We start from the raw sequence: 19,896 nt of genomic DNA on the forward strand, positions 1-19,896 counted from the left end.
CTCAGAGCGCGGAGCCGGCTCGGGCCCGCCCGAAGCCCCGCCCACCATGGCCGCAAGGGCTGCCGGGACAACCCCCATCTTCTTTAGGCGCGTTGGGTAAGCCGGCGGCGCTAGGGATAGGAGACGTTGCTGTCGCTGTTAGTGACCCTGTGGCGCGTCTCTGTGGGACCGGGAACTTAAAGGTGAGCAACTCCAGGTGGCTAAAAAGAAGAAGGTACAAAAGGGTCTGCTTTGCGTGGTGCGCGACGGCGCGTTCCCTTTCCTTGCTGCCTCACGCTGGTTGCGTGCGCTCCTCGCCTTCCTCGCCTTCCTCGCGTTCGGGGCGAGCGCCTCGTGGGCCGCAGCCGGAGGCGGCGCGCTGGGCTGGGGAGTGAGGGGCGCGGGCAGCCGCGAGGTGGGGAGCCGGCCTCTGCGTTCTTCGCAGGAGCTAGGGTTCCCCCGCACGTGGTTGGGGCCCAGGCGACCGAGGGGTTGCTTTGGGACGGGCTGTGGCGGGTTCTTTGGACCCAGGCTGCCTGCATCCCCACTGCGTCTTTAAGGTTTCGTACCGCCACCGCTTTCCAGCGTCGCCGAAAGCGGATGTTTCTGTCCGGCTGTGTAAGTTTCTGGAGAGGTAGACGTGGGTTAAACGCCGAAGGGTTCCTTGGATCGTGTGGGACAGATTGGAGGCCGGGGAATCGGGGCCGCAGGTGTTCCCCTGGCGTCACTCTCTTGGGTTTTAATGGTCCTCATTCACTCACGTCAAGGCTTCTGAGCGAAATTGGAAAGTGAGGATAATATTTCACTTCTAGTTGTATGTACATTCTGAGAAAGTATCTCATGAAACGAAGTTCCAAAATTGGGTAGGCCAAAGAAGTCTTACAGGGACTAAATAGGTCTTTTATCTCACCCTTTGTTTTATAGGGGGCCCTAGATCACAGAAATAGCTTAGGAATTATGATCGACAACCAAATGCGTAAGATTGGCCAAATTTTGTAGTGAGATGTTGCACCATAGGAGAGCTTCCAGTGTGCCTCCAGGTTGTATTGCATAGCAATTACAAATTGTAAAGCCATGCCTCCAAGAAGTGTACCAGTCATAGTTCATCGCTAGAGTTAATTAATGGCAGATATCCTTGATGAATTCTTCTAAATATACTGTTGTACACGGTGTTTGGATGGTTTTAATGGAGCACTAGAAGCAAGTAATTTGAAGTCAGGAGACTTTGTTATCCCTAGCAAACCAACTTCACAGCTTCATTTTTTTCCTACAATGCTATTGTCAGGGATGTGAAACAGGAAACTGGCTGTAAGGTTAACCAATATATTAGTAAATTAGTAGGCATACGCCCAGTTTAGTGTTGTTTTAGTGTCCTCAGGTTCTCAAATGATCATTTTCATATGTTCCTTATCATTAGCATTTATTTAATCTAACCCTGACTGTATGTAGTGTTTGAATTTTTTTTACCTTAAAGTTTTGATACATAATTTTGTTGATAACAAGTTTTTGGTAAGTCAGCTATGACTAATTTAAACGAAATTCGGCCCACACCAAACAAGACTGAGATCCATAGTAATATACTGACAGGTGATGATCTTAAACCTGGTTAATGATTGGTAAGTGGTTGAATGGAGTTTTTTCCCTCAGAGCTTTCTAGATCAGCTAAATGAAGATAACCACTCACTTTGTTATAGAAGATGGAACAGTGATCTACTGGAAGGGGTGTGGATTATCCATAGTTTTTCATCACTAATTTCAAAGTTTTCTTTTGTTGAAATTTGAGAATTGAGTAGAGAAATTGAACCCATGAAATTAAAAATTACTGATTTTTAGGAAAACAGTGGGATATTGATAATTTTAGAACATCCTTTTAATGGTCTTGAGTTTTACGTAAAAAGTAAATAACTTTTTTATGCCAATTTGGGAAATGTTACAGATAGCCAGAATGGCAGAAAATGGTGATAATGAAAAAATGGCTGCTCTGGAGGCCAAAATCTGTCATCAAATCGAGGTATGATTCCTGTGGTATTACACTGCAAAACCAGGCTCTTTGAGAGGAAATTTAGGGCCTCAAAACAAATACAGATAGACCATTTCATTTCAGTATATTGACCTATTGAACTTCTGGTTTGTCTTTGATTCTTGGAGTTAGATAAACATACAGTAGTATACAGTTTTATATTGGTGGAGCCTAATTCTGAAACTCAAGAACAAAGACATTTCAAAAGGTAACACTATAGTGTTAGTTAACTTTTTTCTCCTAGTCTGTAAAGCGAGGATAATAGTGTACCCTCCTCATAAGGTGGTTGTGAGGATTACATTAGTTCACAAAATGTAAAACATTTGGAATAGTGCCTAGCACATAGTAAAATAATTTTTAAAATCCTTTGTAAAATACCTTCCCTGTTAAATAGCACATTATTCTTGCAGGTCCTAGTAGTTTTTCCTGCCAAATTAGGTGTTCTCAGCCATTTTAACTTTTTAAAGGTGTTTTTTGTTCTTTGGGTTTTTCTTTTTTTGGTGGTGTTTTGTATTTTTTTTTTTTTTTTGATGTGACCATTTTTAAAGTCTATATTGAATTTGTTACAATATTCTGTTTTATGTTTTGGTTTTTTGGCTGTGAGGCATGTGGGATCTTAGCTGGAACCTGCAGCCCCTACATTGAAAGATGAAGTCTTAACCACTGGACTACCAGGGAAGTCCCAGCCATTGTAACTTTTAAGAGTATCTGTTTTCTCTTAACATTTTTTTGAATTTAGGTATTGTATTTAAGTTGATGCTTTACAGTATCAGTAATGGCTACATGGGAAATTATCTCTTAATTTATGTTTATATTCTTAATGAGGAACTTCAGATCATATTGTTTGGTGTGTTTTGCAACTCTCAGAACTTTTTTAAAGTTGCACTTCTCTGTTATTTTAAATTTCCTGTGTTACAGCTTTTTTTAAATTAATTTCTTTATAATTGTGAAGAAAACTGTATATAGAGAAAGTTAATAATGTCCCACAACCTGCCACCTCTCAAATCTCACCCTCTTGAGGTAATCAAGGTTAAAAGCCTGATAAATACCTTTACACAAATTGGTCAGTGCTCACAGTAACATAATTTTTTCCCTTTTCCCCCCACCAAACATAGGACGCATTATGGGGGAGTAGTTTTGTATCATCAGTAATTTACATCATCCCCTATTTGATATGTAGGACATATCCAGTTTTTTAGCTGTAGTAGTTCCATGATGAATATCTTTTTTTTTTTTTTTTTTTGCGGTACGCGGGCCTCTCACTGTTGTGGCCTCTCCCGTTGTGGAGCGCAGGCTCAGCGGCCATGGCTCACGGGCCCAGCCGCTCTGCGGCATGTGGGATCTTCCCAGACCGGGGCACGAACCTGTGTTCCCTGCATCGGCAGGCAGACTCTCAACCACTGCGCCACCAGGGAAGCCCTATGATGAATATCTTTATATATAAATGTTACTAAACATGTTTATTGATTTCTCTAAGATAAAATTCCTAGAGGGAGATGTACTGCCTCAAGGGTTATACACGTTTTTTTAGAACTTTTGATTTTTTTTTTTGAGGTACGTGGGCCTCTCACTGTTGCGGCCTCTCCCGTTGCGGAGCACAGGCTCCGGACACGCAGGCTCAGCCTCAGCGGCCATGGCTCACGGGCCCAGCCGCTCCGCGGCATGTGGGATCCTCCCGGACCGGGGCACGAATCCGTGTCCCCTGCATCGGCAGGCAGACTCTCAACCACTGCACCACCAGGGAAGCCCCCCAGAACTTTTGATTTTTGATACTTACTGCCAGTTAACATCTCTACCTGCATGACCATTTCTCTGTGTTCAGGCCAATACTGGGTATTCTTGTCTTTAGAGTTTTGGCTAAATGCTTTTCATTGCTTTAAATTGCATTTATTTGGTTAATAGTGAGCTTGAACTTTTTAATGTTTATAGTACATTTTTATTTTTAATAATTTAAAAAAATGTCCTTTATTGGGACTTCCCTGGCAGACAAGTGGTTAAGACTCCATGCTTCCAATGCAGGGGGCACAGGTTTCATCCCTGGTTGGGGAACTAAGATCCCGCATGCAGTGTGGTGAGGCCAAAACAAAAGTGTCCTTTACTCATTTTTTCTATTAGGGTTTTCAGAGGTTTTTTTTCTTCTTCGTTGATTTATAAGAAGTATTAATAAGCTTTTGTTTGTCTTTTACTTTTTGTGCTACTTTTGGCATTCCAAGTAGTCACACCTGGGTCTTTTCATGTATACTTTTTTCTTTATTTTTATACTAAGGAAGAGTGCCTCTGTGCTTAAATTAGGTAAACACTCACCTAATTTTTTTTAACATCTTTATTGGAGTATAATTGCTTTACAGTGGTGTGTTAGTTTCTGCTTTATAACAAAGTGAATCAGCTATACATATACATATATCCCCATATCCCCTCCCTCTTGCGTCTCCCTCCCACCCTCCCTATCCCACCCCTCTAGGTGGTCACAAAGCACCGAGCTGATCTCCCTGTGCTAGGTGGCTGCTTCTCACTAGCTATTTTACATTTGGTAGTGTATATATGTCCATGCCACTCTCACTTCGCCCCAGCTTACCTAATTTTTTAACTTTTAAATTTTTCTAATGTTTTAAAAATTAGAGTGATTAATCAGATTATTCTAGTTTCTTAAATTTAACAATCTGTTCTTTACACACTGACTTGAAATAAGAGGCTTTTCATGTACCAAATCCTTAAATATGTTTTTGTTTTAAGGCTTTCTATTGTCACATCTGCTAATTATATTGTTTCAATAATTATTTTTAGTTTTATCTTTCTGTTAATATGTATTATAAATATTACAGTGTATTTAAGAGAAAATGTTTATTGCAAGTTTTTTTTTTTTTTTTTTTTTTTTTAATTTATTTTCGCTGTGCCGGGTCTTAGTTGTGGCATGGGGACTTCTCAGTTGTGGCATGCCTGTGGGATCTAGTTCCCCAACCAGGGATCGAACCTGGGCCCCTGCATGGGGAGCATGGAGTCTTCCCCACTGACCACCAGGGAAGTCCCACCAGTTAAGTGTTGACATGTGTTTTTAAAGACTAGAACTTGGTGATGTAATGGTAATTTTTAAAACTCAGTATTATACAGTGCTCTGCAATATACTGTAATTATCTTGCAGTATTATTTTGGTGACTTCAATTTGCCACGTGACAAATTTTTAAAGGAACAGATCAAACTGGATGAAGGCTGGGTACCTTTGGAGATAATGATAAAATTTAATAGGTAAAAACCTTTTTTAAATTATAAGATTTTCTGCTAACAGCAAGTGCTACTACTAAGTTTTACAATGCTTTTATATATTTTCTTTTGCAGGTTAAACCGTCTAACAACAGACTTTAATGTAATAGTAGAAGCATTGAGCAAATCAAAGGTGGAACTTATGGAAATAAGTGAAGATAAAACTAAAATTAGAAGATCTCCAAGCAAACCCCTCCCTGAAGTGACTGATGAGTATAAAAATGATGTAAAAAACAGATCTGTTTATATTGTAAGTGGGCCTTTAATGCATTTAATTATATCTTAAATTTATTTAGAAAGCACATAGGGTGGGTAAGCATAAGGGCTCAGGAACCATAGCTTCACCACTTACTGTATATCCTTGGGCAATATTCTTAGCTTCTGTAAGCCTTGTCTTCATAAATGGGGATAATATTTTTTACCTTATAGAACTGTTGTGAGAATTAAATGAAAAAACCCATATAACATTGGACAAAATCTTTGACATACATATTTTAAGTACCCAGTGCACATCAACTGTTCTTACTTATCAACAGCTAAACTTGTTAGCTGTTTTCTTTAGCACATTAATTTTTAAACAGATTTTTTTATTCTGCAAAAATTCAGACATACAGAAGTAGATTGAATATATAATGTACCATTATCCAACTTCAACAGTTACTAACATGATTAATCTTGTTTTATCTTTGGCCTATCTGGATTATTTTGAAGTGAATCCCAGATAAACGAGTCACTTCTATTGCACTGGTCAACAGTGGCTCTTAACCAGAGCTATTAAACATTTAAGAGACAGAGAAAGAGAGAGAGATATATCCTCACTTCATTTCAAGACACAATAAATCAGAATTTCTGACAAATCGTTTACTTGAGTTGTCACTTGTACATTCCTTCCTACTCTTCACAGAAAGGCTTCCCAGTTGATGCAACCCTTGATGACATAAAAGAATGGTTGGAAGATAAAGGTCAGGTACTAAATATTCAGATGAGAAGAACATTGCACAAAGCATTTAAGGTATGGTTGTATGATGTAACAGACTTTTTCTAGTAGAAAAATACTTGGGATGTAACTTTAAAAAAAACCCCAACTTTTCTTCCACTTTTAATAGGGATCTATATTTGCTGTATTTGATACCATTGAATCTGCTAAGAAGTTTGTCGAGACCCCTGGCCAGAAGTACAAAGACACAGACCTGCTAATACTTTTCAAGTAAGTCAACTTGCTGATTTTTTTTTTTTTTTGGCCACTTAGTTGTCTGGAATTGACACACTGGGGTAAGGAGTATAGAATAACATTCCCTACAGTAAGACCAGTATTTTTAGTATCCTTAGGCATCCTTTGAGAAATGCTTGAAGTTTGCTCACTGGAACTACTAGTCCTTTGAGACTGTAAGGAAGTGTTAGGACCTTTTCAAGCAACTAATAAGGGAGGTTAAGTTTTAGTACTTATTTTGCATGTGAAACTTATAGTTAGGCTTGATGCTAAAATCTGAGCTTTTGGTGTGGTTAGAGAATAGATCACTGTACAATTTTTTCATCTATTCTTCTCGTAATCTGTATATGCCTGTATTTTTATACAGTACAAAGGATTATTTAATAGAGATTTGAATCACATTCTTGGTGTGTGTGTGTGTGTGTGCGCACCTGTGTGTGTGTCTAAAAATTAGGACAAACCAGGACATTTTCATGATATGGTTGTAGGGCCATAATCCCCTTTTGCATTGCAGTCTTCTAAATGCTATGTACTAAACCTGATGGACTTAGAGATGCACAGTGATAAATCATGCTGTCAGTGTTAAACTCTCAGAAAGATTTTTTTAACTTGTGATTTTCATAATTGCTCTTATTCTTGGGCCTCAGGGATTTCAGAATTTTTGCTTTTGTGAAATTAACACTAAAAAACTATGAAGCAAAGTAGTTGCATAACTTTTGGTATACTTTCTTTTTTCTATACGTGAAAAATGAAAATCAGCATGAGATTCTTAGCGAATATAGGGTTTCTTTTTTGTGGTGATGAAAATGTTCTGAAATTCATTAGTAGTGATGATTGTTGTACAATTCTTAATATACTAAAAGTCATTGAATTATATGCTTTGAAAGAATGAATTTTATGGCATGTGAATTCTTTCTTAGTAAAGCTGTTATTTTAAAAAATAAGAGTAACTTCCTTAATGTATTTTGAATTTATAGGTAATTTTGTTGATAGAGAATGTAACATTCATTCCTGTGTGATGTCTTAAATCATTCAATATAATTTGCAGTCCTCTTTGTTCTCATGAACTTAGCCTTTATATTTTGTGTCCTTCAGGGAAGATTACTTTGCAAAAAAAAATGAAGAAAGAAAGCAAAATAAAATCGAAGCTAAATTACGAGCTAAACAGTAAGTATGTTGAGCTAATCATAACATTTTAGTTCCTTAAAGCTTTGACAGGTAAAGTTATTGGTCCTGGGAACTGAAGCTGATGATGAGCTCTGAAATGAGTACAGTAGGCCTTTCTTTTGCTAATGAAACATTGAGGTCTTAAGCTGCCTTGATACTCTTGGGGCCACATTGTGTTGCACTCTAGCATCAGACAGTCAGAAAGCCTAAGGACTGGCTTTGGTTATTAAGTAGTTTAGTCATCATGCTTAAGGTTAACTTTATCAGGGTTTAATTTTCTCATACATGAAGTAAATGGAAACGTTCTAATGATATTTTTACTTGTAGAGAGCAAGAAGAAAAACCAAAGTTAGCAGAAAATGCTGAAATGGTACGTATATATTACTAAGAAATCTGTAATTCAAATTTAGGAGAATAAACCTGGGGACTTTTTAAAGAACATATGTAAGCAAGTCTACAGTTGTCAGCACTGAAGTACTAGCCAAATATTGCCTAAAATTATTACTTATCCAGCGCAGTAAGATTTATATAATAACTATTATTTGCTGGAGAAGTTAAATAAGTTAAAATCAGAAGCCATTGTAGAACAAACGATGATAAAGGAAAATGCACCAACTACTTATTTAAACTTATACTACTTCAAAATAGCATTTTAGTTTCTAGTTTATTCCTTATATATATATATATAGAGAGAGAGAGAGAGAGAGAGAGAGGTATATGCCATTTCTGGTTTGTGGTTGCTTTTAAGAAACTTTTATCACCTTATATATTTTTATAGAAATCTCTAGAAGAAAAGATTGGCTGCTTGCTGAAATTCTCGGGGGACTTAGATGATCAGACGTGTAGAGAAGATTTGCATATCCTTTTCTCAAATCATGGTGAAATAAAATGGATAGACTTTGTCAGAGGAGCCAAAGAGGTTTGGAAATATTCATATGCTTTTTACCACACAGTTTAAAAATTCATAGAAACTTATCTTTTAGAAGATGACATTAGAAGAAAGCAATTTTTTGTTAGTATGTTTATGAAAAGTTTCTACTTGGTCATTTACTTTGTTTTATTATTGTTGTAACTGGATGTGATATCTGATATTTTCTGAATTGTGCTATAAATAACATGGAATTAGTGACTTCAAGTTTTTTAATAACTTCCTGATGTTCAGTAAAATTCCCTGGCCTTTGTTTTCTGTCTTTGGTGTAGGGAATAATTCTGTTTAAAGAAAAAGCTAAGGAAGCACTGGATAAAGCAAAAGACGCAAATAATGGTAACCTACAATTAAGGAACAAAGAGGTCACCTGGGAAGTACTAGAAGGAGATGTGGAAAAAGAAGCATTGAAAAAAATAATAGAAGATCAACAAGAATCCCTAAACAAATGGAAGTCAAAAGGTCATTAATTCTGATTTTCTTTGACTATTTAACTCATTTGCTTGGGTAAAAATTTTAATTGGTGGTAAAAGACATTGACAAGAGGTTTAAAACATTACAGATTTCTCAATTTTGTCTCTACAGGTCGCAGATTTAAAGGAAAAGGAAAGGGAAATAAAGCTGCCCAGATTGGGTCTGCTAAAGGAAAAGTACAGTTTCAGGGCAAGAAAACTAAATTTGATAGTGATGATGAACATGATGAAAATGGTGAGTTTTTTCTAGTAATTTTAAGTCCTTTGGTACTTTGATGAGAAATTATTTGTGGGAGAGAACAGCAATGTGGTTTTACAACTTCTGTGTAAGTCATGTTCTCAGATTGTGATTGACCCTGGTTATGCTATTTTACATGTGGAAAACAAAGATGTTGGGAAGCTAAGTTTAGAGAGCCAGGTCCGTACTAAAGGAAAAGCCTTTTCTCATTGGTGTAGGAAAGTTGTTGCTAATCTATTTAAACAATTATTTTTTATAGTTATGCTCAGTATTAAAATAGAGTAATGCTTACAGTGAACTTAACGAAAATTAATTGTCATTGTATAGGTAAAAAGAGTAAGAGAAGTAAAGCAGTAAAAAGAGCAAGAGAAGAAACAGACCAAGAAGAACCTGCATCAAAACAACAGAAAACAGAAAATGGTGCCGGAGACCAGTAATTTAGTAAACATTTTTTATTCATTTTAATTAGATTTTAAGCTGCTTTTGTCTTTGGAGGCTTTTAAAAAGAAAACCGAATTAGGTCCACTTCAATGTCCACCTGTAAGAAAGGAAAATTTTTTTGTTGTTTAACTTGTCTTTTCTTGTTGTTATTGTTACCCAAATGAGTATTTTTTTATGTATAATTCTGTTTGTGTTCTTTCAGATTATTCAAATATCAAAAGAAACATTCTAACGCTAAATTGCCTTTGTAATATGAGAATGTATTAGTACAAAGTAATAAAATGTATACTGCATAAAAATAAAATTAGTTTATTTTTTATTTTTGTGCCCAAAGTATTTGAGAATTTAACTTAAACCAGCATATTGGCTGTAGTGGTTATAGGCCCATCCCAGAGTTAAGTATTTATCTTCTAGGCTGGCTTTCTGTATTCACTCAAACAACTTGATAACATTAGAAATAATTAATTACTTACTGTGAAGTTTTTCAGTACTGAATGTAGATAAACCAGAATCAAGAGACTTACTGATTTTCTTTTATGAAACTTGTATGATGCCGGCAGGTCATATCGTAGCTCTACAAAACAAAAGCCACCTAAGGGTAAAAACTATACTTCCAAACATTTACCGCCCTTGACTTAAAAAAAAAAAAAAAATTTAAGGAAGTACTAAATGCTGATAAGCCAAACATTTCAGAGCTGTCACTTAATTTATCCAGGACTGATTTGATATATCCCCACAATAAGCCATGGCAAACTGAGCCTGGCATTTGTTTTGGTCATTTATATCAAACTTTGAGATTATGGGGAAGAGTATAGAAGGTTAACAAGCGGACAAAAAAAGTATATCCTATGAAAATATGATAGTATCTTCCTATTTTTAATCTCCTAAATAATCTATAGCTACCAATTGCATAACAACCATGCTTATTTTTTAAATTTCCGGTTTGGATTTTAGTAATGGTGGTAAGTAACTAATTATTTTCCTACTGAGCTCTCAAATGAAAAACCACTTTTCATATCCTTTTCTTCTAAAGGATAATGTAGGTTCTCAAAACTTAGTACTGATCAACTTTAGAGGGATGGCAGTAAGTCTACCTACCTATGCTTCATATTTTGCAACGAATTCTAACTCTAAATCACAGCTTTCAACTTTTAATGTGCAATCAAATCACCTTCAGATCAAATCAAATCCTGTTCAAATGCAGATTATAATTCAGTAGGTCTGGGTGCAGCCTGAAATTCTTCAAGTCTGACAAGCTCCCAAGGGATGTCAATGCTGATGGTCCACATCTGAGGACCACACTTGGGGCAGCAAGGCTCTGGCTTGGTGTGCTACTACTGGAACTGTTCTAAGGTCTGCATGTTGCATATTACAATACCGTAAACTAGGTAAGGAATGACAATACTGAATGTACTAGGAAGATAGACTTTTACACATTACATTACTAATTATTATGAAGGCAATAGATCTAGCTATGTGGTTAACACTATTAGTACCAATCCAGTCGGTTTATTATTGTGTAAAAAAATTTCCCCCTTATTGTACTCTTATTTCAGGCTTTTCAGAATTACTTGGATTATAGTTAGCTTCTAGTTACATGCTTTTCCCATTTGGATGTTTGTGAATATTCAGTTTACTAATAAAAATGTATCAAACATGATGTACATGCTGTGGATGATGATATTCTATCCCCCACTAAAAAAATTAAAAGCTTCATGTTATTTGACTCCAGAGACAATTAGAAAGTTGAAATAGAAGGGTAATCCACGCATAATCTGGTGGTATTTTCCAGGAATGAATTTCAAACTAAGGCCTGACAAACTCTAAGCCCAAGCTTTTAAGTCACTGTGATGATTATAAGGTTCTGTCTGAGCCTGGAAGGAACAAATACTTGGGTGCCATTAAAAGTTTTCAGTAAAATGCATAAATTGGGACAGTCTTGGGCAAACACTGATACCCTGCCTTTATTCCGTTTTCAACCCACTACCAACCACACACATTTTGTCACACTAAAATACATGTTCTACGATATCTTTTCTCAGCACATGTAAAAATTCTGGTTAGGCTAATGCCTGTTGGCCTTCGTAGATAATTAGGGTTGAGATTTGTTTAGGAGAAACAATTATCTTACCTGCAATAATATCTATCTTGATTTTCCATTCTGCAGCTTTCTTTTGAATATGCTGAACATAAAATAAATAACATGTTAATGTGAGCTGATCTTTAAGCAGTTTTTTAAAAATTGCTTTTTACTAATACTTGATTGTAAGTTTTCAAGCTTTTAAAATTTCATTAGAATTTAGACCCTTAAAATCTTTTCAACTGGATGAATATTTTGAAAATACGAAACCAAGCCATTTAATAATCTGAGCCAAATTACATAATTCAAGTAATAAAGCTATTATTTCAGAAGTGCATCAAAGTAAATGTACTCATGGTTTCTGCAGCATTATTTCATCAATATATACAGGTATCCTAGAAACCATTCAGCAGAGATCTGTGTCCATGAGCAATTCAGTGGCAGTATGGTACAGAGGTTAAGGACATGGTTTCTGGAACCAGACGGCCTGCATTTGAACTGAAGCTCTATTAGCTATGTAACGCTGAGCAAATTACGCATTTTTTGTGTGCCTCAGTTCCCTCATCCGTTAAATGAGGATGATAATGATATCTCATCAGATTGTTGCAGAATGTGAAAAGTGCTTTGAACTGTGGTGGCATACAGAGCAAGTACTAAATGTTAGCTATTTATAGGTCTAAGAATTTTGAACCACTTCCTAAAATTTTTGATTACTAATTTGTTATAAAAATTGCTTTATGAATTAAAATATATACACAACACTCCAACATTAATAAAAATGGAAAAAAAGGTGCCCATAATCCCCTAAGTAAATTTTATGCATAATTTTCTAGAACTACTGTAGTAGAGATAGCAATATTTGGCATAAGCATTTTGTTCATGTTGGTAGTGTTCACAGTACTCAAACTGATTGATAAAATACTCAATTATCCCTATATTTCAGGTTCAAATATTTCCATTATAAACAATACTGACAATATGTTTGTGCTTGTAGTCTGTTCTTGAATTTAATAATCCCAGTTCTGGGCATATTTTTTCCCCTACTTTGAGATCTAAAATTTCTGTATAAGGATATAGACTTTAATACAAATAATATTATAATTTAATGGAATCCTAGCATCCTTGGTAAATTTTTGAGAAATAAAGTATGATGACATTTCTTTGCTATCTGAGCCCTAAGGTTAGTGAAAGAGGTTTTAGATGTTAGATTATACAATGGAATGTGGTTGGTTCTGGCAGAGATGTCAAAGAATAAATGGGGTAAGCTTGGGATAAACACTGAAAGAACAGTGCCTGGCCTACCTACTTTGCTTTAACTATAAGCCAAGGACTAAATTCTCACAATGCCTAATGAAAGAAGATATGGCAACAGCCGTAAGAGTCATCCAGATTATTAACATATCTGCCAAGATACGCTTATATTTTACCTAAGTATTTCTATCAAAAAATTCCATCAAATGCACCTCTATTATGAATCGAGGGCCAAGCACTTTTAAAAGACAACGGTCTACAGTTAACGGGTCTGAGGTAAGCTTCAATAACAATGTTACTAGTTATATAGAATACTTAAAACAAGCAAAATTATCACAAAGCTTAGAGCAGATATATATCTACAGCATAAACTAAGGACTGTCTTAGTATTAGAAGTTCATTCATTATCATACCTCCTTCACAGTATGCACAATACACACCAGATTAATTTCTCAAATTAGTTAGTTGCTGTGCTAATGGAAATACTTCTACACTGCCAAAATAAAAATGGATTTAAGTAAATATTTGCTTAAAATTCTATGAAGCGGATCAAGACAGTGCTGATACTGCTGCCTCCTGGTGGTGGAACATGGCAATACCCAACAGTGAAGATGGGAGTTCCTTGACTACAGGCATTCATTCAATTAATTAGACTTTGCTGCTTAACTGCACTTTTTATTGGCATATTTTACTTGGTTTGCATGAACTGTATATCAGCAATATAAAATTTATGTTATGCCAAACTGCAGAAGAGTTCATAGCAGGCCTGACTGCTTATCCTTAGAAAGGTCTACATGTTAAGTTTGGCCTTTGGCTAGAGTATGGGAACTTAGATTTTGGGAGAGTTTCCACTCCCCATTCCTTAATAATAGTGGCTCACTGTGCGTAAAATGTTTATGCTGAGTACCTGTTTTGTTACTGGGAGTCTGGAATTTGGGTATGTGCCAGGCAGGGGGTGCCTATGTGATGAGTACCCAATAAAAACCCTTGGCACCAAGATTCCAATGACCTTCCCTGGGTGACAACATTTCACATGCCTTGTCACAAAACTTCTTTGCTGGAAGAATTAAGTGCATCCTGTACGACTTCACTGGGAGAGAACTCTGGAAGCTTGCACCTGGTTTCTCCTGGACTGTGACCAATGCACCTTTCCCTTTGCTAATTTTGCTCTGTATCCTTTAGCTGTAATAAATCCCAGTCAAGAGTATGATGATATGCTCAGTCCTATGAGACTTCCTTGTGAATCATCAAACCTGAAGATGATCTTGGGGACCTCCTCAACACAGGCTTTTTAGATACCAATAATTCCTGGTGTTTGTTTTCACTTACTGAATGGGGATTTATTTACCAGTAAAGTCATGTTGTGTTCTGCTGCTTACCTGCAGGTACCACTACTAACTGTTTAACAGTATACAGGCATACCTTGGAGATATTACAGGTTTGGTTCCAGACCACCGCAATAAAGTGAATATCACCAGAGTGAGTCACCTGAATTTTTTTGTTTCCCAGTGCATATAAACGTTCTGTTTACACTATAAGTGTGCAATACTTTATTGCTAAACAATGCCAAAACAATTATAATAGTAATATCAAAGATCACGGATCACCATAACAAATATAATAAAAAAGTTGGGAATACTGCAAGAATTACCAAAACATGACACAGAGACACAAAGTGAGCAAATGCTATTGGAAAGATGGTGCTGACAGACTTGCTTGATGCAGGGTTGCCACAAACCTTCAATTTGTAAAAAATGCATTATCTACATAGTGCAATAAAGCAAATGGCAATAAAACAAGGTATGCCTGTATATATTTTTAGCTATGTAATTTTATATATTTTTAAAGGTTATTAGATTACCATATATTCATAATTTGTTTCCAACTGAATTCCAGTACACTGCATTTATACAAATAAAATATTTTTCCTACAAAACTACTTAAAAATCTCTTAATACGTGTCTGATTTAAAATAATAACAGCTAACATGACAATTGCCAGACACTATTTAAGTGCTTTATAAATATTAACTCATTTAATCCTCACACCAACCCTGCAAAGTATAAGGTGCTCTAAGTTCCTCATGCTGTAAGAGTATAGGCGAGTACAGGGTAGGTGACGAAAATGAACTCAAGTACCTTGACCAAGATAAGACAGCTGGGAAGCAGCAGAGTTCAGATTTGAATCTAGGTAGGCTGGCTCTATAGTCTGTGTTCTTGATCACTATGTTAAACTGACACTAAAAAAAGGTACCGCCCGACCCCCAATTTTCTGGAATACATCCTACACAGCCTTGTGTTATGTGCTGACAATGAAGAACAATGGAAGAAGTGGGTTCTGAACTCAGATCAGCTTAGCCTCCCAGGTTCAGTGTTCTGAAAAACCAGGCCGCCCTTGCCTCCCTTATGCACACCAGGCCACACCAGGACACTGGGACGGACCAACCAGGGCTTACGCAGGCAAACCAGGACATACTGGAACCACCGTTACACCTACTCCTCTATTCCTGAATTATATAATCACTCTCCTGTTAACAGCTCCTGCTTGAACAAACCTTTGACAAAATAAAGCTAATCACAAATGCTAGCTAGTTAAAGGGAAAATTTAATTTCTAAGTGCCAGATGTCTTAAAAGTTCAGGAGAATTAGATACCCTGGTATTTAGTATTCACAGTAAATCCTTAAAATACTGTCATGAATTTTAAAATAAATGACACAGAATATTATGATGATTTGAACTTACTTCTCTAGTTGAGGATTTGTGTAAAGAATATACTGCTATTCTTGCCATTTCCAAAGCAGTCTTCAGAAAGGCCATGTCTGTCCCTGTAAAGAGTAGAAAAAGCCCCTATTTACATTATATACCTGTTATCAAAATAGAAGATTAAAGGAATATTAAGTATTTAGAAACATTTTTTTCCAAACTCCAAAATAGCCATTTCAAATTCTTTCTGTAACAAGACAGGGTACAAATAACCAAGATATCTAAATATCTTTTAAGGTTGATGGAATAAAACCAGAATTATACTGTCCCGTTTAAATGAGGCTAAAGTAAAAATTTTAATATTATATTCCAAATTAACAACTTTCAAAGAGGGCAGAAGCGAACAAGTAAAGTAGTAATCAGAATGGTGGGGGCAGGTGGAGGGAGGACTTTTTAAACTATGCGTGTCTTTTCCTCTTCTTACTGACTTCTTACCCTCCTTGCCCCCAAAATACATAAAATAAATAGCCACAGTGAGTCACTGTTACTGATGGACACATGTTGAAACCTTCAAATGTTGAGACATTAAAAAGAGGTTCTAAAAATATAAAAGCCTTTATAGGATTTATACTCATTCATAAGGGTTAGGTAAATCATTCTAGAAAGCAGATGAAGAATAAGTAATAAGTGGATAAATTTGTTCACTTAGCACAAACTTATGAAAACAAAGATTGAAAAATTCAATTCCCTAGCCATGCATTAAACAAACTGAAATTCAAACTGTAATAACTATACAGGTAAGAGATTGGCTTATTTAATGAACAGTGATAAAATCACTTAACCCAAACAATCAATGAGAAAATGGTTTTTAAGACTTGCTTTTCTACAGACACCAGTACATATGATTCTTATTACTAACCTTTATTATTTTTGGTCCCAAAGGGAGGATTCATAATTACTGTATCAAATGACTTGGGCATTCTGTTAGATAATGAGCACACATCACACTGAACCATGTCAACATTTGTTAACTCAAACTCTTCTACATTCCTATTAAATATTTCCAATGCATCTTCATCTATGTCAAATCCAACACACAACCTATAAATATAAAACACAAAGTGACTACTACTTAAAGCTCCCCAGTCAGCACAACAACAAAACCAAAACCATGTACCTTTTTAACCCAACTGACCAAGTGACAGTGAGTGTTGTCTTTTAACAGCATGATTTCCCAAACTGTCAGGGGTTGGAAACGCAGGTTCATATAAAAGAGGGGCATATGACTTCTGCTGTTACTGTTTTTTATTGTTTTTTTTTTAGTTTGTTTTGATGTTCTGCCCATTCTAAATGTACTCAGTATTAGATTCTTGCTCCTCTCAGTTGATTTTATTTACTCTTCTTATTAAAACCATCCCATACCCAAATAGTATGTACTGGATCACATACCCTGCTCCCAGCATTGCAGTTCCAATGCTAAGCACTCCACAGCCACATCCTAGATCTGCAACCACTTTATTTTCAATGTCATCATATGTGTTATGAATTGTATAGAGCATACATGCTGAATGATAAAAAAAAAATATTAAGGAATAAGTAGGCAAGTTGATGAACGAAATCCAACTTGTGCAAATGACTCTTTGTAAAACAGTTTCTTATCTTGCATTATTTAGACCTCCCCTAAATCGTGTTCCAGATTATTAAAAAAATAGTAAGGTATAATAACTTGGTATGTAGTAAGGATAATAACACATACCAGTGGTTCCCCCAAACTAGTCTCTGCTGACAACGCCAAGAATAACAAAACTTTGAGGTAAAATGAGAAAAATAAGGTCAAAATGTTTTATTTTTCCTCAACCTGTTCAAAACATTGCCATACACATATACATATATCAGTTTTTCTTTGATGTTGAAATATCACTTTTATGAAAGGATGGTAAGAGTAAATAGGTTTAAAAAATACCTTTCCTTGTCAAAATATAGACCTGGGAACCCTATATCAGTTTCCAAAATTGTTGTGAAATTTTACTGATCTTTGAAATCTGTAAGTCTGGGAACCACTAATACTGAACAAGCATTGACATTAAAACAGAACTTTTTTTGCAGCAAGTTTGTCACCATAACACAGGTACTGTAAGTTCAAGCTAGAATGGGAAAGGAAAAGACCTACATCCACAATATAGCCTTTAGACGCATATATTCACACACATATATTCATGATCTACAGACACATGTATCTACTAATGAGACCTGATAAAAGAACTATTGAGAAGCAGAACAGAAGCTGCTGAGATGAGAAAGGGATCTTTCAAATACACCAAGGTTGGGGCTATACTGAAGGTTAAGCATGAGTAACTTCACTGATATCTCCCTGTGGATATCTGAACCCACCAAGGGCTGCTGGCCATCACTGATGCCCCAGGATCCAGAGGTTTTATCAAAAACACAATTACAGGGATATGTCAGGCTGACTGTGCTGTTCTGATTATTGCTGCAGGTTTAGTGACTTTGAAGCTAGTATCTCAAAGAATTAGCACAACCATGTGTATATTACACACTGGCTTTGAATCAACTGATTGTTATTTGGAAAAAAAAAAAAAAAGGATTCCACTAAGAAACCCTGCAGCCAGAAGACATTAAAGAAATCATTATCTAAATTGAGATAACTGGTCTTACCTCAGACACAATTTTGTGCAATTTTTGGTTGGAACTATGACAATATGTTGGGAGTTAAGTGGAGGTATACTTTTTCCTTGACTTTCTTTGGCAGCTTAGAAACAGAACTATGTTGAAGTTAGGGGGACTCCTCCTTGCAGATGTGCCCAACAAATTAATTTTCCTAAGACTCCCTCAATGACTTTGGTAATATGTTTATTAAATATAAATGGTTTTTCCTGTGTTCTTTTACTTCCAGTATCAATCTCTCACATCAAGCAACACTGCTGATTCTCCGATCATTTGTTAAAATTGAAATGCATCCTCATCTTTAATATAGCACCTATTATGGATTTGTTAAAACTCAGTCCTTCCACTACCAACTCTAGTATTCATTTCTAGGGCAGAGTATAGCACGTAGGAATCTTCGTACTGGCAATTCGTTACACCGGGAAATGGATCCTTATTTAGCAAGTATTTACTGAGCTCCTGAGTGGTACCAGGAGCTCTTGTAGGCTCTGGGAATTGTGTGAACAAGACCAGCACATTTTTGCCCTCAAGGAGTTAATAGTGTAATAAGATTAACAAACACGTTAAAAAGTGTCTGACAGTGTTGAGGGGTATGCAGAAAAACAAACAGTAAAACGATAGAGTGTCTCGTGCGTGGGATGTTTTCAGGGGCAATGTCAAGGAAGTCCTCTCTAACGCAACATGAAATCTTAGAGCAGAATTCCTCTATATCCAAATAACTGTTCTATTTTCACAATGGAGTGGGTAGACAGGACTAACCTGCGAGACAAGGGCATGGTAAGCTGCCGCCCTACCTGCAATGTGCGGCCTGGTTGGATACTGTTCTAGAAGGAGCTTGGGCTTTTCGAATCCATCCACTTGTTGCAGGCGACTCTCTAGTTCCTTAAGCCTTAATTTCTTCATGTTTTAAAAAGTGTGCGTTCGCAGGGTTTAACGGCGCTGGATCTGCAGAGAAACCTATTTCACCGGGATCTCCCCGCCAACTCCGATCCCCCGCCCCTTTTTCAGGGCCGCGGGCTGAGGGCCAGGCTGGGAACGCAGGGGGCGAAAGGTACGCCCGGCCCAGGCGGTTCTCGCTCTCCTCCCCGCGCCAGCGGTGGGCAGAGTCCTCGGCCAGCCTTCGGTCCGCCTCCAGGGTACCCCGCACCGATACTGGACTGGAGTCGCCGAGGTCTCCTCATGCCGCGTCTCCACCCTTCCCCAGGCTGCTCTCGCCTGGCCCGGGACCGGAAGCGCCGTCACGCACGCGCACACGCGTCCGCCATCCAGCGGCCCCCACGCCGAGCTGCAACCGCGGCCCCGCGCACGGGTTCCGATGGCAGCCGAGCGCTCCCTTCGCCTCCACAGCGGCGCGGTCGGTGCCCGCAGGAAAGCCCGCCTTTCTCTTCCCGCAGGGACCGGCCCCCGCCACCTGTCGCGTGGCCACTACCGTCTAGTCTTTCCTTGAGTACCGTCAGATCCTTGAA

At 37.2% G+C, this 19,896-nt stretch overlaps 2 protein-coding genes across 4 annotated transcripts; one reads left to right on the forward strand and one right to left on the reverse strand.

The window, feature by feature from the left end:
• Positions 1–67: 67 nt before the first annotated feature.
• On the forward strand, positions 68–9,824 carry SSB (small RNA binding exonuclease protection factor La). 2 transcript variants are annotated; one of them, XM_082630330.1, is made up of 12 exons: positions 68–182; positions 1,916–1,990; positions 5,139–5,242; positions 5,333–5,507; positions 6,162–6,269; positions 6,364–6,464; positions 7,563–7,634; positions 7,962–8,004; positions 8,413–8,553; positions 8,835–9,021; positions 9,145–9,267; positions 9,598–9,824. In XM_082630330.1, exons 2-12 carry the CDS (start codon positions 1,925–1,927, stop codon positions 9,705–9,707), a joined length of 1,230 nt encoding a protein of 409 aa, XP_082486456.1. In that variant the 5' UTR covers positions 68–182; positions 1,916–1,924; the 3' UTR covers positions 9,708–9,824. The 2 variants fall into 2 exon arrangements, with proteins under 2 accessions (XP_082486456.1, XP_082486457.1); XM_082630331.1 differs by lacking the exon at positions 5,139–5,242.
• On the reverse strand, positions 9,725–19,363 carry METTL5 (methyltransferase 5, N6-adenosine). Of its 2 annotated transcripts, XM_082630332.1 has the most exons (7): positions 19,225–19,363; positions 17,195–17,309; positions 16,665–16,846; positions 15,785–15,867; positions 11,843–11,894; positions 10,236–10,285; positions 9,725–9,808 (listed from the first exon to the last, which is right to left on the reverse strand). In XM_082630332.1, the coding sequence occupies exons 1-7, from the start codon at positions 19,331–19,333 to the stop codon at positions 9,770–9,772; spliced, it is 630 nt and encodes a 209-aa protein (XP_082486458.1). In that variant the 5' UTR covers positions 19,334–19,363; the 3' UTR covers positions 9,725–9,769. The 2 variants fall into 2 exon arrangements, with proteins under 2 accessions (XP_082486458.1, XP_082486459.1); XM_082630333.1 differs by lacking the exon at positions 11,843–11,894.
• Between the last annotated feature and the right edge of the window lie 533 nt (positions 19,364–19,896).

This window comes from Mesoplodon mirus (genome assembly GCF_964341445.2).
Source record: "Mesoplodon mirus genome assembly, chromosome: 8".
Classification (NCBI taxonomy): Eukaryota; Metazoa; Chordata; class Mammalia; order Artiodactyla; family Ziphiidae; genus Mesoplodon; species Mesoplodon mirus.